Below are 17993 nucleotides of genomic sequence, written 5' to 3'. Positions count from 1 at the left end.
AATAAAACAAAAAATATCTGTAGGTTGCTTTGATTAGCAACCGTACGATTACCCTATCGATCATCATCTCATCATCTATTCAATCTCTCCCAAGTTACAGGGAACCGAAGAAAGAAAGAAAGAAAGAAACATCTCAAAACCAAAACCAACACAGCGTAGAAATCAAAGCAAATAAAAATGCGGGCATTATCACTATCATCCAACACCACTTTACTACGCCAAGCTCTTCCAATTCTGGTTCGACCTATTCTCTTTCGAACCACTTCTCCTCCTAATCATATCTCCTTCCTCAGATCCACTTCACAAACTACTAATACTCTCTTTCGCGCTAAACATGATGATGATAGATTAATATTCAGTCTTGGTACTCTTCGTAAGTTTAGTTCACGCGCCACTAATGTTAATGATGCTGGTTCTATTGACTTGCCTCTCATTCAGTCTATGCAGATTAAGGTATTGTGTTTTATTGCCCCTTACATGTTTGATGAATTGTTAGCTTATGTTTCTTCAATAATGTTCTTAATTGTTGTAAGAGAGTAGTAAATATCAATTTAGTTCTTGAAATTGAAAGACCTAGTCCTTTTATATTAAATATTCTAAAATGAACCGAGTAATTGGTTGGTTAATGAGCTCCCCTTAGACAAATTGTTCAGCAGACTTTACTTACTTCGAGCCCAAACTCTGGATTATTGGGGACCCCTTCCTAGGAACCGCTTGAGGGTTAATACAAATTTTTTTTTTTTCTAAAATTGACTTGTGTAATACTAATGGCAAATGAACAGCACAAAATTCTACAAAATTCAATTGAATTGTGAAAGTGTGAGGAGACACAATGGAATTAAACTGAAATAGTAAATATGGATTCTAATCCATTTAGGGTAATCTAAACAAGTAGGTGATATAAGAAGAGGAGAAGAGCAGAAACACAGAGAAAGATGCCGAGAGGTAGAGTCTAGGACTATCCTAAAACTTTCAACCCAATGGTGGGTTTCTTAAAATTTGTATACGTTAAAAACATGAATGGTGTCACACTACTTAGATGTTACACCGGTGTAATTTGATCCCTCCTCATATATATTCCAATTATTTGTAACTCCCCCCCCCCCCCCCCCCCCCCCCCCCCCCATTTTCTTGTTGATGGGGTCTATCCCATGTGACTAATTTACTTTTTCTTGCAATTCATCATTTCATATGACCTATCACTGGAATCATAACAATCTTACTGTAGTTGATATATGTGGGGACTATTATGATATTAAGTTGGTAACGTCAATGACACATTTGAAATTAAGTGAATAATGTCTGTGATGCATTTGGTAACACATGCGAACATCCATTCAAATCTGATTAACATTCTGCAATTTTGGTGGTAATATGGGGATTATGTTGGAACGCGAATCGGTTGAACAATTTATTACCTATATTTACAAAATGAAATATTCCTTAAAATTGAAGATGGCCAATCAATTTAATCCCCTATATTTACGAAATGACTACTTAGTCCTTAAAATAGTTGATGTCTGTCAATTTAGTTTGCATATTTACGAAACCAAAAACCAGTCCTCAAAATTGAAAATCGTCAATAAATTTAGTTCTCCGTCATTTAATAAGTTATAAATGTTGAATTGGCACATTGTTTTGGAGGATGTTTCAAGATATTTATGATCAATTCTAAATTGATTGATGGTCTTTACTATTTTATAAATTTGGGATAAAATTGTCTTATAATTTTGAGGACTAAAATTGTTAATTTTTTGGGGTCTATTTTCATGCTAATATCATTCTTTCTTTTTGATTGTCAAACTGGGATGTGCTCCAACAGATAAAGGAACAACTCAATGCAGAATCGGTCTCTGTAAAGGATGCTTATGGTGATGGACGGCATGTTAGGTGAGCATGTTTTTAACCATTGAAATAATTTTCGGTTTTATGTTAGTTAACTAAACTTCGTAGTTATCCTTATATATATACATACATACACAGAGACAGTTACGACCTGCTGATTTTAATTGTTAATAAATGGTTATATTGAAAACTGTTTGATATTTTCCATGTATAATATGATAGTTAAAACTGAAATAAATTTGAATTATCTATTTTTAAACTACATTAAAATTTAGGGAAAAGCTAACGTGTGCCCTTAGGGCACATGTTAGTGATTCAAAAAAGGAGATGTTTTACCATAATTCATGAATCTAATTCACTTTTTAAACTTTATCACAAATTAATTATACAAAATTTAAGAAAATGTTTCTATTTTTTAAGGGCACATGTTAGCAAGACCCTAAAATTTAAACTACCTATGAATGTCTAAATTGTCGTCAAGATAATATAATATGATTCAATGGTTAGTATTTGTTAGTTTCAGAGGGTTGCTTTCCTATGGATGACTGAAGGTGAAACTTTTAAGTTTTTCGAATTTCTAGAACACACAAAACACTAGTTGTGACATTCATGGTATAATTAACCTAGCTGTATACTTTTAGATTGGGTCAAAGAGTTTGATAAAAATATTCTTTTAGTTAAAAGAATTAACTTTGTTAGAGAGAAAAGAGAAAACAGTAGTTGGCGGGAGGATAAAGTATCCTCCAAAACAGAAACTGAATGTAGGTGATAAGAGGCTATAGTTCAATAAACTAATATATCTATCTAATTTCTCCATCAGAAATTTGAACTCCCCTAAAACATATCATGCACAGGGAACTAGAAAATCCATAAATGCAATATTATCAGATAACAAAGTTCTTGAAAAGTAGGCGATCTGCCCTCCTCACCCACAATCAACATTAGGTTGGAGATGTGCTCCCATGCCATGACCAACACCAACATTCCTTGTTGGCTTGTGCCATGTGCTTTCCAAGTTTTTGGGTCAAGCTTAAACTTAATTACAACTATATGATAAGTTGATAAATCAAAAATCAATTAATCTGTAAGAAAACAGAATTGCCCTAAAAACTAAGTTTATTATTTTGATGGAGGAGCATGGAGCAAGCAGTCTTATTTAGATGGCAGTTTTCACACTCAGCTGCTTGTTTTGTTGATGGTAGTTAGCACTTAGCACAAGATGATTGGTGGAAAATCTCCTTTGCAGACATACAATTTCTAGCGCTGAAATGAACAGCCCTTGTGGGAAGTAAAAGCAAAAGCAGAAAGAAAAAGAGGAAAAAAGTACTTTACTTTGGAGTAATTGTCCAATGTAAAAATTGCCTTCGGAAATGCCGTGCATAGACTACGTTAACTAAAACACCACATAGTTTGACACTCTTGACAATCATAATAACATGCTTATGTAGAAAAATGAAGAGTGGATTCAAATCACAGTATTAGGAAAAAGAATTTAAGAACAACATGATAGGATGAGTGAACACATCAGACATGATAGGATTAGGATTTAGGAACAAAATCATTAAAACGAAAGTTTGTAGAAAAGAGAGTCAATAAAAACCAATAGTATGGAGAGGTGGAGAGGAACCAGTAAAGACCATTAAGAAGGATCTATATACAAAGGCTGTGTTTAGACATGATTTATAAAAGTCATTTTATAGTTGTTGACTGTGGAGCTCACTTCACCAAATGTGAGAAGGCTTTTATTGTTAAATTTACATTATGCAACACTCCTCCTCAAGTTTGATTTAATCAATATGTTTTATAGTTGGTCATTTGAACTCACAAAAGTAAGAGTAGTATCTCTAGAAAGTATCTTCTCAATTCTCATGAAACAACAGTCACCTCAATCTGTTCGTTCCATACACGACAATTAGGTTGGCGCACTGGCGGCCGCTTATTCCTCACAATCCAGCTACATATGTGATTCTTGTCCAAAGTTTGAGGATGAAATTGAATTGAGTTGCACAAAATTAAAAATAAAAATCCAAGAGCAAACTGAAAACATTTTCGAACACATTTTATATCCTCATTGATAAAAATTATACTTTAGCCAAGTTTCCATGTTTTGCATTAAATAGTTGTGTTTGGCACTCTAGACTGCATAGCTTGGTTGATAGCTCTAATTTGTGGCTTTGTTTTGCAGCATTGATGTTGTATCTACAGCCTTTGAGGGACAATCAGCCGTGAATAGGCAAAGGATGGTCTATAAAGCCATATGGGAGGAGCTTCAGAGTGCAGTTCATGCAGTTGATCAGATGACGACCAAAACTCCTGATGAAGCTGCTGGGAAATGATATAAGATCATGAGAAGAACTAGGAGTGATTGTGCTCTTAATAGATTTTTGTACCGCTTTTGTCTTGGAATCAATCCTAATTTTAAACTACCATTGCATTGTTTTCACATGCAAGACATTAGTTTTCCAATTCACTCTGCAAGTTGCTAAATTCATTAATTTGCCAAACAATACACTTGACAAATTTAATTTGTCAAACATTATACAGCAATACTCTGGTTTATTTATTATTTTCTATGCACTGTTTATTTTCTCCATTTTTTGTTTTTAATAGATTTATACACTGTTTATACAGCAATACACTGGTTGTAAAATTATGTTTGTCTAATTGTTCTCATTGTTAATTTAAGATTTTTTTTTTGAAAATTTGAAAATACTAAAAATCATTTTCATCATATTTGAAAATGACACTAACTCAATCCGCATATATGCAATGGAAAGGAAAAATGAACATATGCTGAATTTATAGCAGCCGGTAAAATTGAAAATAATCTAAAAATTAGCAAAACTTCACCATTTACATTTTAATTTTTTTTTTAACATTTAAATTTCCATTTTAGATTGAATTCGTAGCAGCCACCTACAACTCATGTACCTTTTTAGATTGTTGCTTTAATCTCAATATTTTTCTTGTCTGGTTTCAAACATGGCTAAACATTTATAGCTTCATTCAACCATCAATAATTCAGGTTAAAAGCAAGAAATTATCCCATCTTTGGAGCATTAATAGATGTCTTATTTTCAAATATGCATGAAAGTTGCTCAACTTAGAAGAGGAAGCTTAAAATAATTGTGCTACCTGCTGCTATATCTTCTAAATCACATTGTAATGTGCAAGAAGGTGTCATATTGCAGAGATAGAAGCATTATCAGTTTATCACTTTCAATCACTGCACTTATCTAGTATTAGTGCCATTGTTAAACAAATTTACAATGATAAAAAATATAATTCATCACATTGTCATGTTACAGCTATGGTTCAATTCATATAGAATGATAAAAAATATACATTCATATAGAATGATAAAAAAATAACACTTGCAGCTATGGTTCAATTCATATAGAATGATAAAAAATATACATTCATTACATTGTCATGTTACAATATTGTGGAAGTTCTCTTCCATAACTTTCATGCACGAGTATTATTTGATACATTAATTTTGAATTTATAAATTGCTATACAAGTATTGACAGTATAAAACCACCCTATACCCCACCCCCCAAAAAAAAATCCCCTCAAACAATTGCTTATAGGCATTTCTAAATTTGTTTCATGCCACTTTTACAAATAAAACACTAATCCATAGAAGGTAACATTGGATTCATCCCAAGTCCAAATCCTCCTCCAAAACTATCTGGTTCTACATGCTTCACCCTACCAAAGTGTCGAATATGGCGCATAAGTCTTGCTAGGAATGGGTTGTGGCATATAGTTGAGCTGTCACATACTACAGCTAAATGTTTGCGCGCTCTTGTGATGGCAACATTGATTCTTCTGCTATCGCCAAGGAATCCAACAGCTCCCAATGTGTTCGATCGTACCTATTTTGTGAAAACAAGTTCTACCACGTTAGTTCATGAACAAGACCAACAGAGGATAAATATTTTTACGAGAGTAATACTAGAAACACGTTTTTCTGGCGACAAAGAAAACCAAGTTAGGGGATCACTGTTTTGTTATAAGCTATAAACTAATTTCATAAGATATCCTAGAGAGCTTGAGGACATGTCATAAGTTGTTTACATAAGCTCTCTCAAATAGTCTCACAAGTGTTTATGTCAGTAGGTAAACTCAGATAAGCAAATCTAAACAGTGTCAAGTGCCCACACTGACCAAGTGGATAGAAGTTTGATTTTAGTTATCTTTATTCTTCATAATAAAATCAAAAGAGTCACAAGAAATTTGTTTATTTGTCAACCAGAAAATTGTTGAAACCACGGTTTTAGAGATTTGATTCAGATCATACCATTGATAAAATTACAGCATCAGCTTCCCGACCTTGAAAACTATCAATTGTGGAAACTTCGGTACCGGCAGCTTCTGGAACCCCATCAAGCATGTCCCTCAAAAGTTGAACTTGAGCAACATAAGGGGACTGAACTACAATAGCACTTGGGCTGACACCTGAATTTCAGATTCAAATTGACAAGAAAAATCTTATGTCAGAAAAATCTTAATGTGACATGTAAGAAAATCATGGAAAACAATGCGAAAGAAGACGTTGAATCAGCCCTAAGAATTAAAGAAAAATCAATTACAATCAACAGAGTCAAATGTAATTACCAGAATAAATTAATGCAAAAACATGCTGCAAAACTATATCAGCTTCTCCTTCATTGTATAACGAGCCAGTTCCTGCCGGATCTAGATGCTCTTCGCAACCAAGTGATAGACTTCCGTAAGGCATTCGAGTGTCGAGCAATACCAGAGGGCACTGTGTTACCCATGTAGGCTGCAATGCAACAACAACAAAGTCAAACTTCCATTCATGTTATAAGAATCAGTAACTGTTTGGGAGAAATTATGAAACAATCTTATGATAAGTTCATAAGTCGTTTTCAGCTTATTTCTAGAAAGTATCCAGTATAGCTTATGAAAACAGCTTATAGCTTATATGAAAACAGTTTGACTTTATTTTATCTTTTGTTATAGAAATAACCTAAACACAAGCACATATATGATAAATGCTTAATTAAGTTGTTTATCCAAACAGGGCCAAGATGTAAATAGAAGTTTTCACATGACAAAGAAGATATCAATTAGGAGCATAATACCTTAACAAAAGGAGAGTCTACAAGAAGATGAGAAAAGACAGTCTTAGAGGACTTCAGCAATCCTCCATACATCTCCTTTGAAGCCCAACTTGCAATGGCATCATTCATACGGTATTGTGTAGTTAACGTCGTGGTGAGAATCCCTTCATGCAGAGTTGCAGCTCTCTCCAATAGTGATATTCCTAAACCACCTTCTAACGCCTTTCTAGAAAATATCACCGGAGCTAATTGGCATTGATCACCAGCAAGAATACAGCGTTTCGCTTGCAATATAGGAATCCAGCAAGACGGTTCAATTGCTTGTCCAGCTTCATCTATGACAACTAAGTCAAAAGCATCTAGCTGTCGAATCAAAGGATCGGCTGCTCCTGTATTGGTGGCAAGCACAACCTGAGCACTTGATAAAACTTCATTTATGGTCTGCTTTTCCTGTTTCTTTAGTGACTTTGCCAGCTTTTTCAGAAGTTGGCGTATGCCTGCAGCCAATGAATCATCCTTTAAACAATGCCTTAGATCTTTCCTTAGATCAGACTTCTTCCTCTCAAACTCTTCGCGAAAAGGTGCCATCTTCGCATTTACAATTTCTGCCAAAGACTTTGATGCTACTGTTTTTGATATACGAGCTGGATTTCCAACCCGAACAATATTTATTCCAACATTTGAAAGCTTTTCAACCATATTATCAACAGCTGCATTGGTAGGTGCTGTAACAAGAACCCTTTCACCTTGTTCAACAGCAAATGCTATTAATTGTTTGAGCAAACCGGTCTTGCCAGTACCAGGAGGCCCTTGAATGACCAATAATGGCCTCTTCTTATTCAAACCCAAAGCAATTGCTCTCTGCTGAGATTTGTCGAAGGATAAACTTTCTAATGTTCCATCCATTTTTTCTTCTTCCCAGTCGACCAAACTATTCTTCTCAAGCCATGCAGCATCTTCTCCCTCTCCGAATAGCGTTGCAACAACAGAAATAGCCGGATTTTTCTTTCGTAAACCGTTCTTCTGAAGCAGCATTAGTGCTTCACAGTTGCGCTGAAAACATATCAGAAGAATCTTCTTAAGTGCATATATAGTCAGTGAAGTAAAAAGTAAAACATTAAAGAATTAAAGAAACTTACAAGAAGAACCATCACAATCAATAAACTGCTTAATTTCAACTTAAATAAAATTCTGGCGCCCTTTCACAAATACTCATCACAACCACAATATTTTGACCGTATGCAAGAAATCACATGATAGAAAATTCAGTACCTCATAGGTAAGTGTATCAGCCAGTCCTTGAATACGATCAATGCGCACATTCTTTCCAAATAGTTTAGAGAAAGTAGGATCACCATGGCGTGACTCTAAAGCAACGGTAATACTATATCCATCATCACCGAGATTGTCCACAACTCCTTGCATGCAAGAAGTATTAACTGCACCCCTGCTATCACACGTTCTCACACAAACCATTTCTCCAGGTGAAAGAGTAGTCGGTGGCAATCGGTGGTTTCCTTCAATCTTGAATAATACCAAATGCATTCCCCCCAATCCTGTTTAAAAAGTTCATACATGATCATACTAGATAACTAGAAACTCGGTAAAGTATTGTTTGTTGTCAATCGCGGAACACAGAAAATAGCAACTGGTCAATTTCCGCTATGCAATAGTACTATAGCACTGCTATTCGACAACATATTGTTCTAATAGCATATCAGTGGACAATAGTGATTTGTTCAATTTCTATCGTGCATGCTAGAAATAAGTTAATAGATCTAGTAAGGCAATAAGTTCTGCTCCTCCTACAGTATTCGACATATTTTGTATGAAGTATTACACCTTCTATGTCGCACAACTCTTGCTAAAATAAATAATAAAATGATGGTTTACATATATGAGTATGTCAGAAGCCGAAGAAAACAACAAAACATCACATAACCCTGACAAATATGTTGTATCAAAGGAGATTGGATTCTCTCCTGTTATGTCACCCTCCAGTGCAACAACAACCTTTAGATTGAAAATTAAGAAATTTTAAAAATTAAAAAATAAAATTTTAAGGGTTGTGATCTCCACTGCTCCCTCTCCAGTGCAATATGCACATGAGGGAATCCACTCTCGTATCAAAGAACTGACAAGCGTTTCATCGATTCAACATTATTTACTGCACATAATCAAAGATAGAACTAAGTTGCACGAATAAACAAGTCAGTAATCAACAGACCCTGAGAGGGAAAAACGAAAATACCTGTAGAGGTACTGATGGCATTTAAATTACAAATGGTGTCACAGAGTTCTTGCTGAGGTTGGCTATGGCTAACCAAGAATTCAATCGGTTTCGACGGATCAGAAGCATCATCCGGTCTAGGAACCGCATCCAATTCTTCCTGAGTAAACTCCAATTCAACATCCCTTTCAATATTGAGAAGTTCTGACATGTTGCTGGTGAATTCATCAATCCTATTCTGTATCGCTTTGACTCTTTCTATGTCCATTCCTAAAACTCCTTGGACAGTCTTGGCCTGTGTTATTTTCCTTGCTACTGCCCTATGCTGAGCTGCAATTAAACCATTTTCAATCTTACCCTGTTGCTGAAGCAATGGAATTACTATCATAATAACTAAATTTCTAACCGCGGCTTATATTTATTGTTGGTCACATTAGTCTTCCACCAGAAAACAAATGCATTAGAAATATTTTGACATTTTAATTTAGCGCTTATATCATATAAGGTCCGTTGGATGTGCAGGATAGGATAAAGACAATATATGATAAGGATATGATATGATAGTGACAGGATAAGCATTTAACCTTAAAAGCGGTCAAAGAATTGGCCTAGTATAAAAATTGATTTTATAAGCTATCTCAGAGTGCTTATTAATATCTTCAAAAACCGTTATAAATATATCAAAAGCTACTTTTATAACATCTTTCAGACACTTACATAAGTACTTATAAGTCCAAATAAGCTCTTTCAAACATATCTTTAGTCCTTAACATTTATTCATGTTGTTTAGTACATGGACTAATAGTATGTCAAATATTTTGAACAATAAAACATGTTTATGTCATGACGAAGACCATGTTCATATAAACAGATTAATTAAGTGCTTATAGCAGAAAAGTTTGTCATATATAAATGCTTATATATAGGCTATTTCTATAACAAAAAATAAAATAAAGTCAATCGGTTTTCATATAAGCTATCATGTAGAGCTTATGGAAATAAGCCGAAGACAGTTTAAAGAGATAAGTTGTTTCCAAAGCGTTCTCAAACAGTCTCACAAGCTATGAAGCACAGTCACTCTTCGAATGAGACATGTCCCAGTGTCGAACACACGTCGGTGTCTAGACACCAACACATATGGTTACATTGAATTATATAATTTTCTCAAATTATTATCGGTATCAACGTGTCAGTTGTGTCTGTGTTCTTGCTTCATACCTCGCAAGTGCGTATGTCAATAGATAAGTTCTAATAAGCTAATACAAACAAACTCAAAGAGAGAAGAAAAACCTGAATTAGCAAGTTCCTTAAGCAATTTCCAAGACTGAGTTTCACGCCAATCTTCAACCAAACCTTTACTCTGCATATCTTGAAGAACATCACGTAACTCTCTTTGAAAATGATCAAAAAGAGTAGGATAATGAGTACAAGCTTTCAAACACATAACTTCAAGACCAAGAGGCATAGGAACAGCATTCAAATAAGGTTGTGCTTGAATAACAAACGTAAGACCAGGTCCCATTTTTTGTTTCATCTCAGAAAACTCAATCAAATCTTCAAGTAACTCAGCAGAAGCAAAATCAAAAGCCATAGTTTTCATACTCTCACGAATCCAATTCACAACACTTTTCCCAACATCTTTCCAACCAATTGGGTCACCAATATTCTCATGAACATAAACATTCTTGTTCAGATTCTCAAAGGGTATTTGAATTTGTTGTTGTTCTTCTGTTGCTACACCATTTTTTCTTCTCCTTCTTCTTCTTTTTGTGTTGTTGCTTGGAAGCTTTGTTTCGTTGCTGTTTGTGACGTTTTGAATTACTACACGATTATGGGTTTTTAATGATGTTTTGTTGCACATGATTGTATTAACATTGTTACGTGTTAATAAACAGAATGACCCAAATGAAGATGATGATGAAAGTTTGGATTTTGATGGGATTCTACCACAGAAGAAGCAAGTTGATGTTGCTTCCATCAATGGATTTTTTTTGTTTTGGACAAAAAATGAAACTCAATTGAGTTATTATTATTCAGTAATTCAGTAATGGTAATGGTTAAGTATATAAGCATAGATTTTTTAGGTTTTTTTTTTATTCATGAACGGTGCTTTTGTAGAGAAAGAAAGGGTTTTGAACCAAAAATCGGACCGAACCGATGGGTTCAACACGTTAAACTGAAAATCGGTCAATTTTTCGTTGGTTTGAATCAACCGGATCTAGTGCATATTTAGTATCACGTGAGTCTATTAAAATCACGAGTGACATCATGATTTTCTTTTGTCAAGATGATACACTATATAGCTTTTTTTGGTATGAACCCTCTGAATTCTCGGTGAAGGGGGCTCAATAATTTAAAGTTCGGCTATAAGGTAAGTAAAGTCTGGCCAATAATTATTCTCACCAAGAATTGAATTCAGGTTCTTTCAAACAATTCGTCCTAGGGAAAACTCATCAACCACTGGAGCACAATGTCTTGGTTTATGACCCACCATAGTTCTCTTAAACTAATTGTCAATCTAAATATAAAGAGGTTAAAAATGACTTGATAACTAAGATGGATGAGTTTGATCACAGAGTGATAAAGAAGTTAGAAGTTTCATTCTCATCGTCAACGAAACAAACAATATTGGTTACTTAAATTAGTCGTTTTGAAAAAATAAATCTAAATATAGACAAAATTGGTATCAGTGAACTTAGTTCAGTTTATAAAGACATTATATTATATATATACTGTAGTTGTAGTTCAAACACCATACGCCCCACTTATTCACGTGTAATTTCTAACCACTAGACACACAAAAAAAAGTACAGACTAAATTGGGTTGAATCATTTGAACCGGGTTGGTTCAATTGTTTTTTATTCTTTGTATTTTATTTATTTATTTATTTATTTATTTGTCATTTTATTCAATTGCAATTTAATCTTGTACAGAAAAAATATTATAATTAAATTGATTATAAACCAATTAAATTATGATTCTAAAGACTTAGCTCTTTGATTTTTTGTCTGACTTTTATAAAAAAACATTGGTTCTGAATTTGAACAGCAATGTGGAGGATTTTTGAGGTGTAGGAAAGTGAAAGTGAAAGTGAATGAATCTTTTGATTCCTTTTTTTGTTGTTATATGGACAGAAGAAGAAAAGAACAGGGACATGACTAGTGATTAGGATTTTGGATGAAAAGGATGGATTGGGTACAACGTGGACAAAGCCATGATCTAAGGTTCTTCATTTCATTGGTTGCTAGGATTTTGGTGAAGTGCTTTGCTTTCAACCCTTTCCATATGATTCTTGTTGACGTGTTTCTTTCATATCCTCTCTTTCTATTTATAGTTTTTTTTTTTGGCTAAATTATATTTTTAGCCCATAAGTTTCACAAACTTGCAATTTTGGCCCCATAATTTTGAAAATAGCATTTTTAGTTCCCTATCTTTACGTCATATTGCAAAAGGTTAATTTTGACTTGGTCAATGCAAACATGGCTGCCAGATCATTATTGTTTGCAACTTAATAATTAACAAAAATACAAAATTGAAAAAAAAAAACACTTGAAGAAATCGTAAAACTCTACGAGAAACTGTTGACAAAGCTCAATGGAAACAACCAATCTATATAGTCATCTGCATCTAATAAGATAAGCCTTGTTTATTGTTGTAAGTTGTAACTTAACAATATTCCAAATAAGAGACAAAATATTTAGTTTTATGCGGGTTAATTTTTGTATAAGTTTATATTAAAAGAACTATTTTACATTAAAAAGTAATGGGAATCAAATTTTGAGAAAAAGATAGAAAAGAAAAACAATTCGTAACGATTAATATATTATGATTAACCATTGAAAAATTATATTATATTGTATTATATATTTTTATTCTTCAATAATCTTACATCAATTGCAAAGAAAAATATATTGATCTTGTTACACATTAAGACTATATTACTATGACCAGATTTCCTCCCTCTTGTAACAACATCATTATTCCATGGAAAGCAATTGATGCTACTCCCCGTACCACTATATGTTGCTTTGACATTTTTACACATATTAAGAAAGGTAATATAATGTTGTATGGAAAAGAGAGATTATGAGTTGATTTACAAAATTGTCCTTCATTTATGGTATATGAAAAAAATAAATTGAAGAATTAAAAGAAGAGAGTAATAAATAATCAAGGGTATAATAGAAAAAATAGCATTAAATACTTCATTGGTAATATAAAGCGACATATATTGTGGTACAATTTTTTTTCCCCAAAATGACATATATTGTGGTGCTGATGGAGTATTATAATTAGTCATCTTACATGGTCCTTACAATCATCATCATTCATCTCGTTTTTGAATATAATGTCAAAGTAGTGAAACGCATTAACCCAAAAAAATTTGCAAAAATATAAGGATTTAGGAAATAGGAATTCATGATAAAAAGAAAAGCTGCAAGTCTCACCAAATTTGAGTGATTTAAACCCAATATCATTATATCTATCTTTACAATGAATACCAACCTGGTGAGTGGTTATATTGTTGGTAACATAAACACTTACTAGTTTAGAGTAATCAATACCCCTACCTTCAATGAATTGCAAAGCAAAGAGAATAGTTAATAACATATAGTATGTTAACAAAACAAATTTAGATATTGTAACCATTTTCCTTTCTCAATATAGATTAATTGACACAACGATATTGAAATACTATATATATTGTCGAGCCTGAAATTCTGTATCACTAGAATGATGTTACCCAAGATGTCCCAACAACTACTTTATGAATAATGATGTATTTATTGTTGGCACATCTTACGTAACATGTAAAATACTGACAGAAAAATAAATAAACTGCACAAGTAATTGTTAACCCAGTTCAGCCAACTGCCTACTCTGGGGGATACCAATCCAGGAAGGAAATCCACTAATAGTTCTAGTCACTAAGACCTCCAGCAAATCCTAGGATTTACGCCTTACACTAAGACCTCCAGCAAACCTTTGGTTTACGTCTTATAACCTCGACACTACTCACGCAACTTCTGCCTAGGAACTCCTAGACATGAGATCCCATCTCACTTCCACTCACTCAACACAACCTGTGTTGTTTATACAATGTTGGGAATAATGTGGTAACAACTTACCAAGACAATACTTCACTCTTGCTTAAAAGCTTCAAGTGAATCACACACGGTAAACTCCGTACTTCAAAGCTTAGGAGTAACCTTACACAATAACAAACTCAGTTCTTAACTCGTGTTATAGAATCCACAAGCAAGAATCACAATTAACAAATTACAAACACAAAGATTCAATAAAGACTAAATATATATTTCTAATACATTTCAATAAGATACTTAATCTTGAACTTGGTCTTCATATATATAGCACATTAGCACGCTCCTCTTGCTTCACAAATGCTAGGACGCTCCTTGAGAGTCATAAAAGGTGATCTGATTCATTTTTTATCTTCATCAAGGATGTATAAAAACCAAGGTTATCAAAACCGGACCGGACCGGCCGGTCGGACCGTGAACCGGTCATAAAAACGGTTCGGTTTTGAGCAAAAAACAGATAAGAAACCGACCGGCAAAAAAATGCGTGAACAGGGGTCGGACCGGCGAACCGGCCGAACGGTTCAAGCGGTTTTGCAGATTTTTTATTTATTTTTTTAAAAAAAGGGCAAAACGACGTCGTTTTAATTTTTTTTTTTTTAAAAAAATCTGAAACAAAGCAACGACGTCGTAGGAATAGGAAAGGTTTTTGTTTTTCATCTATTTTTCATTTGGTTTGAATTATAAATTTTATTTTATTTTGACTTGTGATATTTTATCTTTTTAATGTGTGAAATTATGAAATATTGAGCAATTATTCATATATATTTATTTATATATTAATTAAAAAATATATTTAATTAAAAATGGTTCGACCCCGATTGAACCCGGTCCGACCAATTGAACCTTGAACCGGTGAGCTCGCCGGTTCGATGACCGGTCCGGTTCTGACAACCTTGATAAAAACTTTCCAAAAGTGTTTAAGGGACTTTAGAAGATAAGAGTAATCATACAGTTGTTTCATTAAGTCTGACTTATCTTTAAAAACACCTGATCAGATCAAATCTTCAATAAGCGCGATCTTAAGTGGATTTCCATATATAGCAGATGCTTGGATTAAATGCGCGAGATTTCCTTTATTAAATAGGATGTTGTAACATGTTTTCCAACATCTTGTTAGTATATTTGTTTTAGCAAAATTAAGCCAATTCAAATATCCAACAATCTCCCCTTTGGCAATTTTTGGCTAAAACAAATTCAGGCCATTTAATCACCTTTGAGAGATATAAAAAGCGCAATCCTTCAAGTCACCATGATCACACAAAAGGAAGGATGTTAGAGCATCTTTAAATCAAATTTCACAATGGTGAAAAATATAGGTATCAGAGGCAACAGCAGCGGAGTCATCATCAAATAGCCTCGAGCAAAATAAAACATGTGTTAGCAAAGATGTTTTAACATGTTTATCTAGCGTGGTATCAGAGCAAAATATGATCAATCATAACACATGTCATATGTTATCAAAGATGTGGTAACATATGGGAGCACATCTTCTAGCACAGGTTTATCCAATCAGGGCAGCTTCCATCCAGCAAAAACACTCCTCCTGAATATATCAGCTCGTGCATCATCTCAGGGTCAAAAAATTTACTCCCCCTAAATACTTGCTTACTACTACTTAAAAACATGTCATAACAAAAGACACAACAACATTGTAGCAGAAACAAACAAACCAAAGTACTACTCCCCCTTTTTAGCCACAAAATGTGCCAAAACAGGAAAGCATAGTATCCAAAGTGCAGAATTAAAACAAAGTTACAAACCATGCACTCGGAAGGTGCTAAAATCCAGGGCACAAATCCCACAAATCAAATAAAAGTACAGCAAAATATTAAAAGAGATTACATAATCATTCATCATCACTTCTATCAGAGTCATCATCCTCATCTGTAGCAGTATCATATACTTCATCCTCATCAGCATTATGTTGTTCACCTGCAGCAACAACATTTGCACTAGCTTTGACAGACACCTCATCAGCTTCCAGTCCTTCAATCATCTTCACAAACATTTTCTTCTTGTCCTCAAGCTCAGCCTTCTACTTATCAATTTCCTGACATTGAACCTTTAGAGCAGCAATGATCTCCTTTTTGGTCATGGTACCAGCTCCATCAGCAGATGTCCCAACATGATCAGCAACATTGTGATCTCCAAACAGCTTGTGATGAAAAGTGAAAGCAGATTCCCTTTTCTTATGAGTATCAGTCACAACCTTTATATCTGGATATTGATCCAAGATGATTCCACACAACAGAGATGGAAATGCTATGGGCATCTTGACAGCAGTGGATCTAATATGCTTAATAGTTTGATCAAAAATAAAGGAGCCATAATCATAGTCAACCTTGGTTCCTACATCATAAATAAATCTACCCAGATTTGTTGCAACATTTGTTGCATGCTTAGTTGGTACCCAATTTGTAGACCCAATCCTATTTAGGATGGCATATTTCACATTCAGCTTACTAGTGGGTATCAGCTTTTTCTTGGGCCACACCTTGACCTTACCAGCAGTTATTTCAGAACTTACAATATCATTGGCAACCTCTAACTCAGCCTTAGGTTCTACAGACCTTCCTAGGTAATTATTGATCACAGTAGGAGAAAAATTGATACATTTACCTCTGACATAAACTTTGTGGTAGTCCTTGCTCAGTGGATTATCACACTCCTCAAGAATGTTGACAAGAAATTCTTTGACCAGCAGCTCATAACAGGGACTGAAGTCACAAACAGTCTTCAGCAGACCATCTTCCTTGATGTAGTCCAAGATGTCTTGACATTTCAGGGCATCTTTGGTCAATTTCCTCTCCACAGCTAGTCTCCTCTGGTAAATGTAATCCCATCTCAGTGCAAAGGCAGCACGATGGAAGGAAATGTTGTCACAGGGAGCTTCTTCAAATTAAGAGGAGCTGCATGCCTATATAAAGAGACTCAAGCAAACGTTTTGAAGTACGAGCAATAACTGAAGATTGCGAGTTAAAGATCCTATTCCCACTGTGCAAGATAATACTAGTATGTGAAGCTTAGGTTCTAAGGTTTAGAAGTTAGGATTGTTGTTGTTGAATGGTCGTTCAACACCATTGATAACTACTGAATGTTGTAGTCTTTTGGGACTAGTGGCTTGGGGAAAGTGAGTAGGTTCTCATATCTAGGGGGAGTAAGCCCTTAGGTAGAAAAACACTAGGATTAAGAAGAGGCATACATATCAATAGGTTTTGGTGTGGATTGTAAGACTAACGGTGCGTTTGATATGCTAAAAACCAGGGGACTGGACAGGATATTTTTTATTGTACTCTGTTTGATTTGAAACTGGTTATGAGACTGAACAAATTAGGTAGCAAGGGACAGGACAAAAACAAGATTTTTTGTCCCTCACCGAACCACGGGACAACTTTTTGTCCACAATACAACTATAATATATATGAAAATACCCATTTCATTTTCGAATATAAAAATATTATCGCCCTATATCTCTCCGGTACAATTTTGTCTTGTCCTATATTATCTTGTTCTGTACTGTACTATTCTGTATAGTCCTTGCTGTTTTACGAATCAAACACACCCTAAGTATTAATTCAGAGTAGTGAGTTTCCTTTCATGGATTAGTATCCCCAGAGTAGGTGTGATTGTCTTACCAGTTGTCGTAGGCATCTTACAAAATACCAGTTGTCCCAAACATCGTATAAGACATCTGTTCTGACAAGAACATAATTTCAATAACG

General features: G+C 34.3%; 2 protein-coding genes across 2 annotated transcripts; one reads left to right on the top strand and one right to left on the bottom strand.

Moving 5' to 3' along the window:
• LOC123908536 (protein BOLA4, chloroplastic/mitochondrial) lies at nt 1–4438 on the top strand. The gene is made up of 3 exons (XM_045959207.1): nt 1–453; nt 1823–1890; nt 4031–4438. Exons 1-3 carry the CDS (start codon nt 178–180, stop codon nt 4179–4181), a joined length of 495 nt encoding a protein of 164 aa, XP_045815163.1. The 5' UTR covers nt 1–177; the 3' UTR covers nt 4182–4438.
• A 788-nt stretch (nt 4439–5226) lies between these two features.
• Nucleotides 5227–11363, bottom strand: LOC123908527 (DNA-binding protein SMUBP-2). The gene is made up of 7 exons (XM_045959198.1): nt 10459–11363; nt 9190–9498; nt 8211–8494; nt 6960–7991; nt 6469–6637; nt 6152–6309; nt 5227–5726 (listed from the first exon to the last, which is right to left on the bottom strand). The coding sequence occupies exons 1-7, from the start codon at nt 11144–11146 to the stop codon at nt 5481–5483; spliced, it is 2886 nt and encodes a 961-aa protein (XP_045815154.1). The 5' UTR covers nt 11147–11363; the 3' UTR covers nt 5227–5480.
• Nucleotides 11364–17993: the final 6630 nt, after the last annotated feature.

Source organism: Trifolium pratense, linkage group LG1 (genome assembly GCF_020283565.1).
Source record: "Trifolium pratense cultivar HEN17-A07 linkage group LG1, ARS_RC_1.1, whole genome shotgun sequence".
NCBI lineage: Eukaryota > Viridiplantae > Streptophyta > Magnoliopsida > Fabales > Fabaceae > Trifolium > Trifolium pratense.
The sequence above is the reverse complement of the archived record's forward strand: the minus strand, read 5'-3'. Positions and strand labels throughout refer to the sequence as shown.

Excerpts from the sequence above, each read along its gene's own strand:
- LOC123908536 (XM_045959207.1), top strand. The coding sequence starts at position 178 with ATGCGGGCATTATCACTATCATCCAACACCACTTTACTACGCCAAGCT. Across the intron at positions 454-1,822 it reads TTCAGTCTATGCAGATTAAG|ATAAAGGAACAACTCAATGC; the intron begins GTATTGTGTTTT and ends GTGCTCCAACAG. Across the intron at positions 1,891-4,030 it reads GGTGATGGACGGCATGTTAG|CATTGATGTTGTATCTACAG; the intron begins GTGAGCATGTTT and ends TTTGTTTTGCAG.
- LOC123908527 (XM_045959198.1), bottom strand. The coding sequence starts at position 11,146 with ATGGAAGCAACATCAACTTGCTTCTTCTGTGGTAGAATCCCATCAAAA. Across the intron at positions 9,499-10,458 it reads TAAGGAACTTGCTAATTCAG|CTCAGCATAGGGCAGTAGCA; the intron begins GTTTTTCTTCTC and ends GTTTAATTGCAG. Across the intron at positions 6,638-6,959 it reads TAGACTCTCCTTTTGTTAAG|CCTACATGGGTAACACAGTG; the intron begins GTATTATGCTCC and ends GTTGCATTGCAG.